The sequence below is a fragment of the Argentina anserina genome, chromosome 4 (assembly GCF_933775445.1).
Source record: "Argentina anserina chromosome 4, drPotAnse1.1, whole genome shotgun sequence".
NCBI lineage: Eukaryota > Viridiplantae > Streptophyta > Magnoliopsida > Rosales > Rosaceae > Argentina > Argentina anserina.
Window position 1 is genome coordinate 9,318,899 of NC_065875.1, and position 20,130 is coordinate 9,339,028.

General features: G+C 38.8%; 1 protein-coding gene and 1 non-coding gene across 3 annotated transcripts; one reads left to right on the plus strand and one right to left on the minus strand.

Annotated features, from left to right (window-relative positions):
- Window positions 1-11,916: 11,916 nt before the first annotated feature.
- Window positions 11,917-12,023, plus strand: LOC126793021 (small nucleolar RNA R71). The gene has a single exon (XR_007672007.1). It is a non-coding gene; the product is annotated as a small nucleolar RNA R71 (small nucleolar RNA).
- A 5,327-nt stretch (window positions 12,024-17,350) lies between these two features.
- Window positions 17,351-20,045, minus strand: LOC126791846 (transcription elongation factor SPT4 homolog 2-like). Of its 2 annotated transcripts, none has more exons than XM_050518345.1 (3): window positions 19,916-20,045; window positions 19,621-19,830; window positions 17,351-17,730 (listed from the first exon to the last, which is right to left on the minus strand). In XM_050518345.1, exons 1-3 carry the CDS (start codon window positions 20,009-20,011, stop codon window positions 17,680-17,682), a joined length of 357 nt encoding a protein of 118 aa, XP_050374302.1. In that variant the 5' UTR covers window positions 20,012-20,045; the 3' UTR covers window positions 17,351-17,679. The 2 variants fall into 2 exon arrangements, with proteins under 2 accessions (XP_050374302.1, XP_050374301.1); XM_050518344.1 differs by having other exon boundaries at window positions 19,621-19,851; window positions 19,916-20,032.
- Between the last annotated feature and the right edge of the window lie 85 nt (window positions 20,046-20,130).

The window sequence follows — 20,130 nt, forward strand, 5'->3', positions numbered from 1 at the left end:
CTCTGATAATCTCCTTTTCAGTTAGTTCACCTGAAGTGTCTAACTTTCCTGGAAAAATAATTGTTGGCATGCCAAGCTTAGACAGTTGCAAACTATTGCATTAGTGAATTGATGAGCTTTGAATTGAACACAATCATGTGTAATCATTTGGAGTGAATGTCATCATTATTACTCTGAAAAACAATGGAAGATGGGAAAGAGTAGAAAGCGGGATGAGCTAACCGTATCTCTTCTGCATTCTCATGAGTAGTGGACCAATCCATTAGCGAATGGTGTACATTGTCCTCCCATATTCGAAAGCAGGCCATATTTCTTCCCCAAAAACTGCACTTCAAGCATTTCAGTCTTTAGAACTATTTAATCAGAATGCCAAGCTACTGTTTCGTAAATGGGAATTGCTGCATCACTTATCAAGTTTAAAATATCATTAGCAATCACAAGTACTTCATTAAGAAACCGCCCTCATCCAAACAAAGTCATTTTGATCAAACATTGATATATGACTAGAGAAATTTACAGAATATGATCAAACAAGTACCATATCAATGAATAAGAATCCATGATACAAAGAAAAACAGAAACAAAAAGGGGGAGAAGAAACCTGGTGGCAAGTACCTTATCCCCAACAGTGAACTTTCCAGTCTTTTCAGCAAATCCACCAGGTGCAATTGCATCAATGTAAGTCCCACCATCTCAACCCTTTGCAAATTTGAGCCCATAAGGCTGTATAATCTCTACCTCGTACTCCTTATATGGTTCATCTCCTCCTTCACTTGCAGTTGTTGGAGACTCAGTTTCTGATGCTCTTCTAATGCGTTGCCTGCTTGAACCCAGAACTGTGAATGATGATTCACAAATCGTGATTGAATCCAGAGTGTTGAACGATGTTGTTCAAAGAGAGAAGGGAGAGAGATGAACAACGCCTGCGTTAAGAGAAGACGAGGGTTTCCATGAAAATTCTTTGTAATTCATGGAAGCAGATGAGGGTACCCATCGGTATTACACAAAATTCATTTAACTACAGTGATCAGCGCTACAGTGTTTCAACAGGGTTCTGCTTCTAAAAGGAAGTGTCGAGCAGCTTTGGCTTTTGGGCGGAAGAAGTCATCACTTCTGGAAGCCGCGGATGAGAAGCTGAGTTACCAAACACAATAGTTGGCTTAGCTTATAATCACCAGAGGCAACAAGTATTACCAAACACAACCAAAAACTAAATTCGGTTGCACATATCTGAAAATTATTTTAAAATATATAAATATATTGAAGAACAGATGAATTGAATAACAAATAAAGAAATTATTATAACATAAGCACTGTAAATTGTCTTCTAATTATCAAATAAACTCGGACAATTTATTAACAATATAAAATACCAAAGTCTAAACATAAACACAAATTCACATCGTTCATAGACAAATGAATACGAAACTACAAATACCAACAAAACCATGATAAAGGTTGCAAGAATCACGCTTTGGAGTGTTTTAGTGGGCTCCGCTCCAAAGGGGACTGCTCGGCGTGGATGGTGGAGTGTCACACAGTACCGCTCAACGCTAGGGCCGTGAGGTGGTGGTAGGAAAGGGGAATGAAGTGGTGGAGAGGGTGTTGATTTTTGAACGAGTTCACTATTTCCTGAGAGGTCTTGATGCAAAGCATAACAGTGCTAAATGAGAGCTACTCAGAATAACAGAACCCCCTAGCCTGACTACAACTTTCACATATATCCGTAAGGATGAGTCTCAACATGAAAGTCTCAACCAAGCACAAGTTGAAGTTTCTAGTCTTACTGTTCAAGCGAGATCTCCAACACCACTTCTTTAGCAATCAAATCAGTTCCAATTCATCAGCAAGGACCACTACCTGGTTTTGAGAATCGTCCCCGTCCTCATTACTCTTACTGTGATGATTCAGGCCATTTTCAAGAGACTTGTTTGAAGTTGCACCCTCATCTCAAACCAAAGAAGCATCGTTATCGTCCTAAGGCGAAAAGAGCTGTTCAGTTGGTCCAAGAACCATATTTCTATAGTGTAACCGGTCAGGATCATCATACAGTAGGTGAAGCTACTCCTACAGCCTCTATAGCTGGTCGTGGTAAGATTGGTATGACTTTAAATATTTCTAACTTTGTTGGTTCTGATACATGGATTATTGATTCTGGTACTTCAGATTATATGACTTATGATAAATTTTATTTTGCTAAATTATTTCCTCCATCAGTATCCTATGTTACTAATGCCAATGGTAAGACCTTTTCAGTTTTAGGAAAAGGGTCAGTCTGTATCACTCCCACAATAGAACTTCTTAATGTGTTATATGTGTCGTACTTGTCTCATCATTTGATATCTATTCCATAGTTGAATACTGAATCTAAATGCCCTGTGACCTTTTATCCCATGTATGTAATTTTTCAGGATCTTCTCAGCAAGGAGTTAATTGGTCGGGGGTATCTGAGGGGCATGTTGTTCCATTTAGATCAAACATACGCAAGAGAGAAACCAGGAGCACAATCCCGTGCTGCCATGACATTGACATCTGATAAGCTAAGTGAAGTTTGGTTATGACATCGTCATTTAGGGCATCCATCTTTTAGTCTTATAAAAAAATCTATGTCTACTTTATTTATTGGTGTGGATGAGTCAGTTTTACGTCGTGAAACATGTGTTTTGGCCAAAAGACACCGTACTACTTACTCTCCTAGTATTTCCAATAAAAGTGTCATTCCTTTTGAGCTTATTCACTCTGATGTTTGGGGACCCTCTAGAGAACCTACTGTGTCGGGTATGAGATATTTTTATTGATGATTGTACGAGATTGTCATGGGTTGTCCTTCTTAAAACTAAAGATGAAGTCTTTTCAGCTTTTGTTACTTTCCGTACTCTTGTTCAAACACAGTATAATAGTACAATTACAGTTCTTCGTTCAGACAACGGGGGAGAATATGTTAATCATGTTTTCCAAGAGTTTTTTAAATCTCATGGGATAATTCATCAAACTACATGTCCACAAACACCTGAACAAAACCGAGTGTCAGAGAGGAAAAATCGTCATTTGCTTGATATTGCTCGCTCTCTTCTCTTTAGTGCTCATATGCCTAAATATCTTTGGGGCGATGCTGTCTTAGCCTATTCCCACCTCATCAATTATCTTCTTTCTAGTGTCCTGTCAGGAAAATTCCTTTTGAGGTACTTGCATCCCATGTTTCCTTATCTTCATTTCACAATCTTCCTGTACGTGTCTTTGGTTGTATTGTTTTTGTTCATGTACCTAAAAATCAAAGATCTAAGTTGGATGCTCGGGCACTCAAATGTGTGTTTGTTAGATATGGAGGACATCATAAAGGGTACAAGTGTTATCATCCTCCTACTAGAAAGTACTATGTCACTATAGATGTTACTTTCTTTGAGGATATGAGCTATTTTACCTCTTCTGATACAACTCTTCAGGGGGAGCATTCATATTTCGAAAGAGCTGCATCATGGAGAGGGGGAGGAATTAGAAGAAGTCATTCAGAAGAGTGAAACTTTGACGAATCCAGTTGAAATTATTAACTCATCAACTCTCAAAGAACATTCGGATTGCGAGCCACCAAACATCCAGCTACCAGAACTGGCTCCTCATGTCATCACTCCTACCCTTGACTCACATCTCCTTGGTACTGAAGATCATACTCAAGAGGTTAGTCTGTCTACTGATATCAGTAACCCTGAACACATCATTAGTAGTATAAAGCAAGAGGGTATCGTTCACAAACCGGGGATCCAGCCAGGGCTTAGGATCACAACACTTACACGAATTCATAAAGGTTTTAAGGTTTGATATAGATTTTGGATTGAGTCATAAAAACAGTAATTAAAACCTAAGCTAATATATACATGTGATCAACCAACCAACACACCATACATCACCAAAACAAATTATACAAAGATAACGAAAACAAGTTCTAGGTCTCCTTTAAGAGTCATGCCGAGACACTATCATGAATGACTAAGGTTGGATCATGCAATTAGGGTTCTAAGCAGTAACCTAAACACATAGACACTTAACACATTCGATTCATTCCAAGCTGTCTTAATCGAAATCTAACATACTTATCCTACCATACAACTCCGAAGCCACGCATATTGAATTCATTAAGTATGTCACCTACTTAACCCCCAATCATGCAATTTCGAAAATCACATAGAAAAGATAAACATGTTCATAGCATAAGTCATAAACCCAACAACCTAAATATCATACTACAAGCGTATACATAACATAAAGATATCGAAATCATTCAATAATATATCACGGCATAAACCAAAATCATATAACAAAAACCTAAAATCGCAACCTTATATAATTTGAAACAAGTAACTATCTCATAGACAAAATCGAAACAAGTTTACTCTACACAAATTGCAAGCTTCATCCAAGAACAAGAAAAACAAAAAAAAAACCGAAATAGACATAGAGAGAAACATGGTTACACTTTATAAATCAAGCAATCCACAAGTGTATAGCCGAGACTTCTATGGATGAAACCTTCTTCACAAGCGTGTTTGAAGGCTATTGATTGGTAGGGAATGATGGAATCGGTTTTAGGATTTCTTGGAAGGGTGAAGAATAAATTCGGCAGAGCTAGGCTTGTGTTTGTGTGTAGGGCTGATGATGATCTGAATGGAGAGGCCGAGCCTCTATATATAGGAGTTTAGGAAGTCTCTTGCCGTCCTATAAGGAAGTAGAATCCAATTGGGAAGCTGAAATCCTCTTTGTTATGGATTTGATTTATGTACTCCATATCCAACTTGATGTAGGAAACCAAGTCCAATAGGGAGATCACTTAAGGGCTGCACGACAACAATCTTGGTCCAACTAGGAGTAGCTAGGCCGGCCTCCTCTTCTCCTTCTTCAACTCGAATATGATTTCCTTGTTCAACTAGGAATGCAACTCGGCAACTCTTCTTTCTTTCCAAATATGATTTGTCTTTCCTGAAAAGAATTCGTCGATTAAGGAATAGGAAAGAATGAAAATAGGAAAGTAGAATCATAGTCGAGTAAGGACTCCTAGCTCAATAAGGATTTCTAACACTTAGCACAATTTCATCATCAAATCATCTAAATTCGAAATAGCTCTACCTAGAACATACATATGACAAATATGAACCTAAAACAACTAAATAAGAAGTAACAAAGCATAAGAATAGGGCATATACACATTAAGAACGTCACACTTTGTGCTCCTATCAACAACCCCACACTTAGACTTTGCTAGTCCCTTAGCAAACACTAAAAAGGGAAATCAAAACAGAAAACAAAAATCAAAGTAACAAAACTAACGACACAACATTCTAATGCCTTCAACATTTTGTCTCAGAGATCTTTAAACTCATAGCATCAAGAATAACACTCAATCAAAATAGATATGATAAATTCAATGGTTAATAAACATGAAATGTCGTTTAACAAGTAAGACATGGCAGAAACAAAGGTGAAATTAAGCTCGACATGTTCAAAACAAGTTCAAATTCAACTCACAAGGGATATGCACTCCAAATCTTTTCTCTCAAGAATCATGGAATATGCTTAAAAGCTTTTCACACACAAGAGTTATGAACATAGTGAAAATCGAAAACCTCATGAAAGATATCAATCATATGCACAAATGAACCCAAACCATATGCTTACTCATGAAACAAACTCCACAAATCAAGAGCTATTCATTTTAAGAATCATGCGGATCTTTAGAAAATGGATGGATTAGGCTCGGCATGGACATATTTTCAAGGTAAAAGGAATCACAAAGGTCATCCTCAAGACTTAGCAGAGCAAAACATCCACCTTATGTCGCCATACTCCATAAAACAAAGGCCAAATATCATCATGTTGGACCCATTCTTCACTTTAAACATTGTGAAAACGAACAAAGGCTAAAGTATAACATTATTGAGCCTTCAACAAATACATCACATCTCCAAATTCACCAAAAACAACATGTATGCCGAGATCTTTTCATTCTTCATCATTTTTTTTCTTTCTAGCCGTGTACATATACTTTTTCTTCTCTTTCTTTTCCACACGACATCATACATTTTTTTTCTCTTTTCATACTCTTTTCACGGCATAACATACATACAATAGCATAACCCCACACTTGAATCAAATCATCACTCCATATTAACATCCAAGAATCGGCTCTGCCAAGCCTCAAAGACAAGGTAGAGATATAACTATACTAAGCAAGGATATAACATGTTGGTAATGAAAGAAAAGGCTTAACGTAGGCTCAAAGGGGTTAACACTAAGGTTGCCCAAGCAGGGCTCAAATAGGGAATACGACATTTTGGCTTAAGTGGTGGAAATCCTAAAAAGATCCAACAATCCTTTTCAAAATCAGAGTATATTATGACATAAAGCTTCGAAAGTTTCACAAAGTAAGTTCTAGCATTCTCTAGTTCATTGCAATTCTATGGCATATGAATTGATTAAAATAGATGTAATGAGGTTATAAAGCCAAGAAACGATAGAATAAACTCTCCAAAGAAAGACACATATATATGGCTTGAATCTCATATAGGGTTACATGAATTCAAACAAGTAAAGAACATGCTCATTCTGTACCTAAGTTTCAAAATCCTCATCTACTACATGTTCGTACAAAATCTACACATCGATTAACCATCAAATAACAATGGAGTTCATTTCAATATCGTGATCATCTATCAACCATAATTTCAAAGATCAACTCATCCTAGACAGTTAAAGGCATACCTAGGACTCAAAACAAAAGCAAAACAACTAAACAACTTAAAAATCAAAAAACAAAACCAAAAATAACACTAAAATTCGAAAATCAAAACAACAAAATTGAAACACATAAGCATCAAACACTAGACTTCAACGAATGATGTATACCCCACCCCACACTTAAAACTTACATTGCCCTCAATGTACAATATGATAAGCAACGAAAATTAAAAAGAGATAAGGGATAAGAAAATGCAAACACTCGTTGACGGCTCCTTCATTGGCTTATGTTTAGAGTCTATAGCCTAGACTATCTCCAAATCATCACTTGCTTGCCGTAGGATCAAGGAGAGACGTCTCCTCAATCACATGATTCTCCATATTCTCCAAATAAGGCTTCAAGCGATGTCCATTGACCTGAAATTCGGTGCCTTTCACCATACTCTTTATCATGATAGCACCTGAAGAGAAAATGTTAGTAATAATGAAAGAACCTATCCATCTAGAACGTAATTTACCAGGAAACAACTTAAGTCGAGAATTAAACAAAAGAACTTTCTGCCCAACGACAAAGTGTTTCTTCCTAATCATGCGGTCATGGAATGTCTTAGTCTTCTCCTTGTAAACCATTGCCGAATCATAGGCCTCATTTATAATCTCTTCAAGCTCATGCAATTGCAACTTCCTATGTAATCCGGCCTCATCAATGTCCATGTTAAAATTCTTCACAGCCCACCATGCACGATGTTCAAGCTCCACAGGAAGATGGCACGCCTTACCATAGACTAATTGAAATGGTGACATGCCAAAAGGAGTCTTGTATGCCGTCCTATAGGCCCAAAGAGCATCATCCAATCGTTGGGACCAATCCTTGCATGATGGTCCAACAGACTTCTCCAAAATTCTCTTGATCTCACGATTAGATAGCTCCACTTGTCCACTTGTTTGAGGGTGATAAGGCGTAGCAACCTTATGCTTGATTCCATACTTCTTCAACAACACCTCAATGGTCCGGTTGCAAAAGTGAGATCCTCCATCACTAATGATAACTCTCGGCATACCAAACCTAGAGAAAATGTTAGAACGAAGGAAATCTGCAACAACTCGAGACTCATTAGTCCGGGTGGCCTTTGCTTCCACCCATTTCGAAACATAGTCCACACAAACGAGTATGTACAAGAAACCATTGGAGCTAGGAAAAGGTCCCATGAAATCAATACCCCAACAATCAAATATTTCAACATATATAATTGGTGTCATAGGCATTTGATCTCTAGATCCTAAGTTTCCCATGCGTTGGCACCTATCACAAGTCATGCAAAAATGATATGCATCTTTAAAAATCGTAGGCCAAAAGAAACCACATTCTAACACCTTAAGAGCAGTCCTACGGGAACCAAAATGTCCTCCACAAGATTCAGAATGGCAAAAAGTAAGTATAGAATGATGTTCATGTTCAGGGACACACCTCCGAATGATTTGATCAACACAATGTTTCCACAAGTATGGTTCATCCCAAACATAATACTTAGCTAATGCCTTGAGTCTATTCTTTTGAGCATGCGATAAAGTATCCGGAAATTGCTTAGAAACAAGATAATTGACAATATCAGCATACCATGGTTCACTTACCTCAACTCGAAAGAGTTGCTCATCCGGAAAACTCTCTTGGATAGCCAAGGGCTCGGCATCTCTTACCAAACGACTCAAATGATCCGCCACAACATTGTCACTTCCCTTCTTGTCCTTGATCTCGAGATCGAACTCTTGGAGTAGAAGAATCCATCGAATCAATCTCGGTTTGGCATCCTTCTTTGTCATTAAATACTTCAAAGCTGCATGGTCAGTGTAAACAATAACTTTAGATTGAAGTAAGTAAGAACGAAACTTATCTAGAGCAAAGATCACGGCAAGAAGTTCTTTTTCAGTTGTGGTGTAGTTTTGTTGAGCATCATTGAGTGTTCGTGAGGCATAGTAGATGGCGTAGGGCTGCTTGTCCTTCCTCTACCCTAGCACGGCTCCAACTGCATAGTCGGAGGCATCACACATCAACTCAAATGGCAGGGACCAATCCGGCGGTGCCATGATCGGTGCCGAAGTTAGGAGCTTCTTCAAAGTCTCGAATGCAAGCTTGCAATCATCATCAAAGTGAAATGGGACGTCCTTTTGGAGCAATGAACTCATTGGTCTCGCAATCTTGGAAAAGTCTTTGATAAACCTACGATAGAAACCTGCATGTCCAAGAAACGATCGAACATCCCTCACACTTGTGGGGAGGGGTAAGTGACGCACAAGATCTATTTTAGACTTATCAACCTCAATTCCTCTAGATGAAACAATATGGCCTAAGACAATGCCTTGCGTGACCATAAAATGACATTTTTCCCAATTCAAAACCAAGTTAGTTTCTTCACAACGTTTGAGCACAAGTTCAACATTTTCTAAACAAGTTTCGAAATCTTCACCATAGACAGAAAAATCATCCATGAAAACTTCAATTTTAGAACCAATATACCCAGAGAAAATGTGATACATACAACGTTGAAACGTACCTCGGGCGTTGCATAAACCAAAAGGCATGCGACGATAAGCAAACGTACCAAAAGGGCATGTGAACGTAGTCTTCTCTTGATCTTCTTCCGCAACACTTATTTGGTTGTATCCACTATATCCATCAAGGAAACAATAGAAAGAGTGACCAGCTAACCTCTCAAGCATTTGATCAATGAATGGCAATGGCATATGGTCCTTCCTTGTTGTCGCATTGAGCTTCCTATAGTCAATACATACTCTATGACCGGTCACTGTCCTTTGAGGCACCAACTCGTTATCTTTGTTCTTCACCACCGTGATGCCTGACTTCTTTGGCACAACTTGAATGGGGGAGATCCACCTACTATCTGAGATGGGGTAGATCACACCACAATCGTGCAACTTGGTGATTTCATCCTTTACAACTTGCATCATTGGTGGGTGAAGGCGTCTCTGACCTTCCTTGGTTGGTTTGGCACCATCTTCTAGCAATATTCGATGCACACACATGGTAGGGCTGATCCCCTTGATGTCGGCTAAGGTCCAACCTATTGCCGTCTTGTGTCTCTTCAACACTTCAATCAATCTCTCTTCTTGCTCCTTATTGAGTGCAGATGAAATAATCACGGGCAATGTATCCTCTTCTCCTAAAAATGCATACTTCAAGTGGTCCGGAAGAACCTTAAGATCAAGCTTCAGAGCTTGCACCATAGAAGGAAGATTTTTGTTAGTAGTTAAGAGAATTGGACTAGGAGAGACAAAGCTTACCTCACGTGCAACCTCAAGAGAGGTCACGTTTTCATGAATGAAGGATGGCCCAGCATCATTAGCTTCTAGCACCGAAATGTTTGAGCTATCACTTGTAAATCCGGCCCCTTGGGCAATGGTGAGTGCCAACTCGTCATGTGCCAAGGTATCTAGATAGTTATCTGCAAGGGAATCAAGAATGTCAACTGAAAAACAATCACTTAACTCCGAAAGAGGATACCTCATAGCTTCAAAGATATTGAAGCTAATCACTTCACCATCGAACTCAAAGGTGAGTGATCCACTAAAGACATCTATTTTTGTTCGTGCAGTCCTCATGAAGGGACGGCCCAACAAGATAGGGACCTCCTTGTCATCTGCCTCCGTTGGCTCCATGTCTATGACATAGAAGTTGGCAGGAAAGATCAAGCTCGAAACCTGCACAAGAACATCTTCAACATAGCCCAAATGGACTTTGTTGGAACAATCAGCCAATCGAATCACAACATTGTCACGTTTCAAATCACCTAGGCCTAGGTCCTCATAGATATAATACGACATTACATTAATAGATGCACCTAAGTCTAGCATTATCTTCTCAAATGCATGTTTCCGATTGTACAAGGGATAGAAAAACTCCCTGGATCCTTAAGCTTTGGTGGTAGCTTCCTTTGGAGCACGGCAGAAACCGTCTCACTCATTGTGACAACCTCCTTCTCTCGAGTCATCCTCTTGTTGGTGCATAATTCTTTCAAAAACTTAGCATACCTAGGATTCTGTTGTATGCATTCAATAAGAGGCATGTTCACTTCCACCTTCTTGAAAATGTCGAGCATGGCTTGATCAGAGTCATCCTTCTTTTGCTTTGCAAATCTACTAGGGAAGGGAACACGAGGAAGATCATTAGTTGAAACCAAACCACTAGAGTTAGGATCATTACCTTTGTCATGCACGGCATGATCTCCTTGTGGTAGAGGCACGGCATCATTGGCCTTAGAGGAGGCAGGGTCCTTCTCTAAGTCTTTGACATTAAAATTCTCGGCCTCCTTACCTTTAGAAGGCACGGCCTTCTTGTGTTGCTGCAATGGAGCATCCAAAATCCTCACACTTCTTGTCATCATGGCCTTCACGTTAGGATTAGGCTCAGTTTGGCTCGGCAACTTTCCTCCTTCATGGATCTTGCCCATGAAATCGATCACTTGTCCCATCTGCTTCTTGAGCTCGGTTATGTCCTTAGAATGAGCTTGTTGACTTGTAACTAAAGCTTGAGTAGCAGAGTTTAGATTTTGTTGCACTTGAGCAAGAGATTTCAAAAGTTCATCATAATTAGGTGAAGATGCATTATTTGAACCATGAACATTAGAGTTAAAGGGAGCAGAACCTTGAGGTACCTGAGGCCTCACAAACAAACCTGAAGGACGGGGTCCTTGACCTTGAGCATTGGATGGTTGAGCATTGTTGCTCCAACGAAAATTTGGATGATCTCTAAGTCCAGGGTTGTATGTGTTGGAATATGGATCGTACCTAGGCCTTTGTTGTCCCATAAAGTTCAACTCTTCTTCAGTCATTGCACCATTTGGACAATTGTCAGTCGTGTGATCTTTGAAAGAACAAATACCACATGCTTGATTGTTTATTGTCGAACCATTGAATGCCTTGACTAGAACGTCAAGCTTCCTCTCTAAAGTAGCCATCTGATTCCTTGCATCAACATCATACACCCCAAGGCTCTTGCTTCCTCTCTTCTCCTTGGAACTAAATTGGCGATTATTGTCAGCCAAGTCATCAATCAAGGTGTAAGCTTCTTGACCGGTCTTGTTCATGAATGTGCAGCCACATGCCGAGTCCACCATGCTCTTATTGGTGGTGTCGAGTCCTTCATAGAAGAATTGCACCAAGTCATCCAACGAAATACCATGGTGAGGGCACTTCCTTTGTAGTTCCTGAAATTCCTCCCAAGCCTCATAGAGTGAATCACTATCCTTTTGAGTGAAGTTCTGAATCTCCCTCCTAAGTCTTTTCGTGAGTTGAGCAGGGAAGAATTGCTTCAAGAACCTCCTAGTCATTTCGTCCCATGTAGGTGATGATTCCTGCAGGAAAAGAGTACAACCAACGTTTAGCATCATCCTTAAGGGTAAATGGGAACAAAAGCAACCTCAAGCCTTCTTGAGAAAGATGATGAATCGATTGGAGCTTGCAAATGTCCAAGAACTCCCTAAGGTGAACATTAGGGTTTTCCATTGAAGAACCAGAATACTTAGGCAGCTGCCCAAGCAATTGCAAGGAATGGAGAAGTTAGCTTCATCAGGTGGAGTGAAAGCAATGCATGAAGGTGATTCAGGGGTGGTGGGAATGAATGCATTCTTGAGTGCCATTGGAGCACCAACAGGAATTATGTCACGGTCCGCAATTGTGTCTAAGTCTGAATTGAAGACAAAGGGGAAGGAAAGATCCTCCTCTTCTTCTGATCTAAGTGAAGAGTTTAAGATTGAATTGCTTGGAGATGTTTCGAAATTTAAAGGTCCACTTATGAAAGAGTTGTTTAAATCTCTAAGTGCTTGAATTCGATCCTTGAGCTCTTGTGTTTTCTTAGAAAATTCGGACATGCATAGTACCTGTTGTACGAAAGTTAAAAGAGTTAGCATTGAAGAATACACAATGAACACATATAATTCGTGCCTTCCCTTAGTCACACACACGCACACTTATGGGGAAGGGCAAGGCAACTATGTTGTCAAGTTCACAAAGAGTTAGTTCTTTACGTTTACAAAAGTTCATACAATTCACAAGTTCTTTTTGCCATTTCAAATGATCGAACGATCGATTGATTCTAAGTTGTAAACCAAGGTGGACGTGCGGCCTAAGTATGGATGCCTAGACACAAGATCAAGTCTTTGTTTCAGAAGGCCTTGTAGCTCAATCAGAGATAGTGAACATGGTAGGACTCATTTGTTGAACTACGGAGAGCGAACTCTCTATCGACTCTACCACCCGAGATGTATGTCAGTCATTAGTTCTCTGAGATCCAATTTTGGTCCCATGCACCAGAGTAATAAGAGAGCGTGCCCCTTACTCAGCTGGACTTAACCTCGTGTGTTAGACAAATCTCCAAGTGTTAATAAAAGCCGCCCTCGACCTCATGCAAACTCGAGAGCTAGCATGAAGGGTTAAGGCTAATATTAACAAAAGGGACTTTACCTATTTCGTTCGATTTACAACCTACAACAATCATTCACTCAAGCACCAAAAACACAACCTAAGATACATTACTATATGTACAACGAAACAAGATAAGAATATACAAATGTACAATATACACAAGGAATTCGCATTAAAAGTTAGGGATCCATCTCTTATGGATCCCCGGCAACGGCGCCATTTGATGAATGCTCGATTACTTGACATCAATATTTAACCCTGAACACATCATTAGTAGTATAAAGCAAGAGGGTATCGTTCACAAACCGGGGATCCAGCCAAGGCTTAGGATCACAACACTTACACGAATTCATAAAGGTTTTAAGGGTTGATATAGATTATGGATTGAGTCATAAAAAAGTAATTAAAACCTAAGCTAATATATACATGTGATCAACCAACCAACACACCATATATCACCAAAACAAATTATACAAAGATAACGAAAACAAGTTCTAGTTCTCCTTTAAGAGTCATGCCGAGACACTATCATGAATGACTAAGGTTGGATCATGCAATTAGGGTTCTAAGCAGTAACCTAAACACATAGACACTTAACACATTCGATTCATTCCAAGCGGTCTTAATCGAAATCTAACATACTTATCCTACCATACAACTCCGAAGCCACGCATATTGAATTCATTAAGTATGTCACCTACTTAACCCCCAATCATGCAATTTCGAAAATCACATAGAAAAGATAAACATGTTCATAGCATAAGTCATAAACCCAACAACCTAAATATCATACTACAAGCGTATACATAACATAAAGATATCGAAATCATTCAATAATATATCACGGCAGAAACCAAAATCATATAACAAAAACCTAAAATCGCAACCTTATATAATTTGAAACAAGTAACTATCTCATAGACAAAATCGAAACAAGTTTACTCTACACAAATCGCAAGCTTCATCCAAGAACAAGAAAAACAAAAAAAAAACCGAAATAGACATAGAGAGAAACATGGTTACACTTTATAAATCAAGCAATCCACAAGTGTATAGCCGAGACTTCTATGGATGAAACCTTCTTCACAAGCGTGTTTGAAGGCTATTAATTGGTGGGGAATGATGGAATCGGTTTTAGGATTTCTTGGAAGGGTGGAGAATAAATTCGGCAGAGCTAGGCTTGTGTTTGTGTGTAGGGCTGATGATGATCTGAATGGAGAGGCCGAGCCTCTATATATAGGAGTTTAGGAAGCCTCTTGCCGTCCTATAAGGAAGTAGAATCCAATTGGGAAGCTGAAATCCTCTTTGTTATGGATTTGATTTATGTACTCCATATCCAACTTGATGTAGGAAACCAAGTCCAATAGGGAGATCACTTAAGGGCTGCACGGCAACAATCTTGGTCCAACTAGGAGTAGCTAGGCCGGCCTCCTCTTCTCCTTCTTCAACTCGAATATGATTTCCTTGTTCAACTAGGAATGCAACTCGGCAACTCTTCTTTCTTTCCAAATATGATTTGTCTTTCCTGAAAAGAATTCGTCGATTAAGGAATATGAAAGAATGAAAATAGGAAAGTAGAATCATAGTCGAGTAAGGACTCCTAGCTCAATAAGGATTTCTAACACTTAGCACAATTTCATCATCAAATCATCTAAATTCGAAATAGCTCTACCTAGAACATACATATGACAAATATGAACCTAAAACAACTAAATAAGAAGTAACAAAGCATAAGAATAGGGCATATACACATTAAGAACGTCACACTTTGTGCTCCTATCAGTAGTAGTGAGTCTAACAGTGGTCAATATGTGTTACCAAATAGGTCTACTTGTGGTCAGTCACCTAAAAGATATGAACCTACTCTACAAGCCAAATCTAAGTATCCAGTAGCCAATTATATGTCCACTAGAAGATTATTCAAGTCATATGAATCATTTGTGAATCAAATATCTGCTGTATCAGTACCTAACAAAGTGCAGGATGCATTGGATGAGCTAAAATAGAGGAAATCAATGGAGGAAGAGATGGAAACGGTGTAGAAGAACAATACATGGGATCTTGTTCCTCCACCCGATGAAAAGAAGGTTGTAGGTTGTCGCTGGGTGTTTATAGTAAAACATAATGTCGATGGATCAGTGAGCCCTTATAAAGGACGACTTGTAGCAAATGGGTTCACTCAGACATATGGTATAGACTATGATGAGACATTTGCTCCCGTTGCTAAAATGAATACTATTCGGGTCCTGCTCTCATTAGCTGCAAGTTCAAACTGGCAACTTCGGCAATTTGATGTCAAGAACGCATTTCTTCATGGAGAGTCAACCGATGAGGTATACATGAGTCTTCCACCTGGATATGTAGATGCATAACCTAATAACTTTATGTGCAAATTAAGAAAATCTCTATATGGCCTTAAACAATCACCTCGTGCTTAGTTTGAAAGATTCTCACAGTTTATACGTAAGGTTGGTTACAAGCAGAGTAATTTAGACCATACTTTGTTTCTCAAACATCAACAAGGAAAGATTACAACATTGATTATCTATGTTGATGATATGGTAATAACTGGCGATGACACTGTGGAGATGGATAGATTACAGAAACAGTTGGCCTCTTAGTTTGAGATGAAGGACTTGGGTGAACTAAGGTACTTCTTAGGCATTGAGGTAGCGAGGAGAAGTTAAGGGATCTACTTGTGTAAGAGAAAGTACATCCTCGATATACTGGCAGAAACAAGCATGTTAGATTGTACACCTATTGACACTCCTATTGAGCAAAATTATCATTTAGTAGAATATCCAGATCAGATACCTACTGATCGAGCTCGTTATCATAGACTAGTTGGGTGATTGATTTACTTGACTCATACTAGACCAGATCTTTCATATGTAGTAAGTTTGGTAAGTCCATTCATGCATAATCCGAGTGAGGATCACATGAATGGTGTTGTGAGAATTTTAAGGTACTTAAAGTCAGCTTCGGGTTGAGGAGTGATGTTTTATAAACACAACAATATTCTTGAAGTATGTGGCTTCACAGATGCAGATTGTGCTGGAAATATCACAGACAGACGGTCAATATCAGGTTACTTCACATTTGTGGGAGGAAATTTAGTTACATGGAAGAGCAAGAAACAAATATTGTGGTATGATCTAATGCAGAAGCTGAGTACAGAGGTATGGCTCATGGTGTGTGTGAGTTATTATGGCTGAGAAACCTGTTACTTAATTTGGGTGTCAAATTAAAAAGTACCATGAAAATGTCCTGTGACAACCAGTCAGCAATTGATACCTCACAAAATCCTGTTGCTTCTGTCACTGCTGGAGTTTTGGGTGGAGCAAATATTGTACGAGTGCACAATGTGAGGGATAATCTAGATGCTGTAAAGCTGTGTGATACAATGCTAAAACATAAGAGATCTTTTCCTCAAATTCAGAATGATATATGAGTTCTTTTATATCAGCAATAAAGGGTTTTGTTGGTTATACTTTGCCCTGTTTCAATGCTGACATATATGAGATCATTATGTTCATCAAGCTGGTTAAGCTGTCAGTGACCTTTCTTTGCTGGATTAAGTAAATGATTGGACAATTCAACATCATAGACTTGTTTTTAGCGTTATCCAAGACTGGGTTTTAATCGTGGAAGTCCCTTAATTCTTTGTTGGTAATTGATTAGAATTAGATGCAGCCCTTAGAAATGGGGGACTCGAAGGCTTGCTTCCTGTGTTCTCAACTTCCTGGCGAATGGCGATCCAAATTTAGTAATGGGAGTATGGACAAAGATACAAGTATGGATTGTTTTTTGAGATTACAAAAGATAGCCAGGAGAAAGGTTCCAATGGGAGGTCTCCATCATGGTTCATTACCATTTTTATGCAAGGGTGGTCATCAATTGTCCCATATATACCTTGGGTTCGACCGATCAGCCTCAATCCATATTGTTTTCCTCATGAAATTTTGATTTGAAGGTTTGTTATGTACTTATGATATTGAAACCGGGTATGTTCTCCTTTCCATTGTTTACTCCATTAGACTTCATGTTTGATAGTTTTAGTACGTTCATTAATTTAACATACTTTGATATCTTAACAATCACTAATTTAACTGAAAATTTGTATATATAATCTAATCATATATAGCTAATATCTAAATGGTTGAAATGAAAAAGTGTGATCGAATAATAGGTCTAAATAACAATTAATTAGAAAATCCTCAACAAGTCCTTAACAAAATGGTCCTCATTGGAAAATCTCCCAACTTTAGAAAACACATTACTTGAGTAGATTTTGAACCACGTAACCAAACATGTAAACACAGTTAAACTACTACTCTGTCTTGCAGATCATTCATATTAACAACAGAACTTAAGATTCAGTACATCACAAGTGTCCCAGTTTGATTATTTCACTAATTCTTCATTCCGATTGAACAATCACCTGCAACAACCAAGTGTTTCCATAACAAGCTAACTTGCTTCCAGAAGTGACGGTAATCTGATCATTAGGCAAGCTCATACACGTTTCGGTGGTACATACTGCACGCGCTCATCTTCACATATGTTCTGCAAAAAGATGATCAGATTAAAGTAATCAGCTAAGACTACTTGTAATTGACTGATGAACACAAACTGGCAAAACAAGAGTGAAAAAGAAAAACAATGGCCGCCAAAAAATGCTATAACTTGAGACATATATTGGAATAAAGCAAATCACATGTAAACATTCCAAGAATGTCTGGCAAGACTATTCTAATCTGCAATGCCAATGATATATGATGGGAAATATTAAAAAGGGGTAAGAAGGTAAAATATTTGAATATCCAAATTGGGTTGAGATTTTGTGGCAGGCTATTGGCTATCCACTATGAATATATGATGGGATCATAAACACAGGGTAAGAAGGCAATGTATTAAATATCCCTCTACATCAGCCACATTTATCATAAGCTGGCTGGAAAAGAAATATCATCTTTTTGAAGAGGCCCAACCAAAGTCTCCACGGTAGTTGAAGTGTTGTGTCAGGTTAAATTTCAGTTCATGAAAAATAACTATGACTAGTGTTTTAAAGAGTATTAAAGTCTCAGTACTCAAGGCTCTTGAGTGTGTCTTAATCTCGACTTATGTCTCAAGTACTTAAAGGTCATATTAGTAGTAAGTTTTTTTTTCAGTCTTATTGATTTTAGTTTTATGGTATCCTGGGACTCTAAGGGTTGTGTTTAAAGCCTATAAATATGGCTTTAAAATGTAACCCGAAGAACAGACTGGTATGAACGTACTGAACAAGGCGCCCCTTGGTTTCTCTCCCCTAACCTCCCTCATTATATCTCCCTTCTAAACCCCCTCTGTTTCGTTCAACACTAAACTGTTATGTTCCCTTTTTCCCTCAACACTCCCTAAGCCATTCTAACCATACTCTCACCAACTGTTTCTCAGTCCTATATCATAAAGTTTAGCACAGAACCCACCCTGATCAGGGTAACTTGTGAGAAAATACTAGTTGCTTCAGTCTATTTGCACATGTGATATGTTAAAAAAGATTGATATTCAAACTAGTGAAATATATACACAACCTTCGTATGTACATCATTAAAGGCAGCTATTGTTCAGTTTCCTTCTCCTCCTGAATGGGAGAGTAGGGAGAAGGGGTGGTGGTTAGCCCCACAACTAGCTGTTGGTACTCCGCATCTTCATGGAGAATTCAATTTTTACAATTAGTCTCAATTACACATTCCTGTTTCTAAGGTTGGCCTATAGATGTAAGCATCACTCAGAATTGGACTATTCCATAATAGGCAGCACATTAAAAATTTTCAGTCTCCCGAAAGAAAACAGAATCGAGAGATACAAAATGCTTATCACTCAAAACTAGTGGGATCTTCACATATCTAAACCAACAACTACGATGGACGACCAGGCGATGGAGAATAACCAGCGATACTTAGAATGTCTTTAGGAATGTTCTATGTTCTACATTGTTTTAGGATTTATTGTCTTTGGTAGCTAATAAGTATAAGTATTAGAAATCCTCTTTTCCTATATGTTTTAGATTTATTCTAGTTCTTAAAAAATATGGTTGATAAAGATTATAAACTTCTATCCTTGTGTTCTGATCTCTCCCTTCGTCCTACTTTCTTTCTGTTATATAAGATTAATCCTCTCTATTCCCCTGTTCTCCTTCATAATCTTCAGATTCTCTCTTTATTGTTCCTTCTCTTCTGTCTCCTAACCTAATACCCTCCGGTTCCGTCATCAGGCTAGGGCATTGTCAATTGAGTCATACAAATACCAGTCATATCTGAGTGTCGACCGTATACCCAGGAACTAGATAATCCTAATGTGCAGTATATTAGAGGTCACTCCTAGAATTGTTCAAACATAAAGGTAGCATTGCAACCACAAACCCAGCACAAATAAATTAAGTAAATTTAACCAAGAAAAAGAAAAGAAGTTTACCTGCAAATCCTCAGAGAGAGCCTCAGAAACAGCAAGAGTGTAGCAGCCGGGAACGAACCTCGAGATGCGGAGCCACTTGGCAGCCCAGCTCCTGTCAGGATCCATGACTGAGATAAGCCCATTGAAATTAGGAGTAGTGCCCTCGTTCACCAGGTCGCTGTCTTCTTCCATCTTGAAGAAGGGGCAATTCTCGCACCCGTTCTCTCTGAACTGCACCTCATTCATATTCACCTTCAATACGACAAAACCCTAAAACATCTATACCGGAGATTTTTGAGAACGAGACAGAGCGTACCTGATCGTAGGTCTTGACGAGGCGGCAACGGAGGCAAGCCCTCAGTTCGTTGCCGAAGCTCGTCGGAATCTGGGCCGGCTGCGCTGCGTTCCTCATCGAGACAATCCTTTAGGTTGGTTCGTTGGAGTCATTGGACTGCTTATATATAAGGGCGAGAAACGACGTCGTTTCATTCCTATGTCTTTTCATTTTCATTTAAAACGAAGAGAACCCCA

Coding starts and splice junctions, on each gene's coding strand:
- LOC126791846 (XM_050518344.1), bottom strand. CDS start 20,011: ATGAGGAACGCAGCGCAGCCGGCCCAGATTCCGACGAGCTTCGGCAAC. Junction 19,852..19,915: donor TCGTCAAGACCTACGATCAG/GTACGCTCTGTC, acceptor GTCGTATTGAAG/GTGAATATGAATGAGGTGCA. Junction 17,731..19,620: donor CTCTCTCTGAGGATTTGCAG/GTAAACTTCTTT, acceptor ATCTTTTTGCAG/AACATATGTGAAGATGAGCG.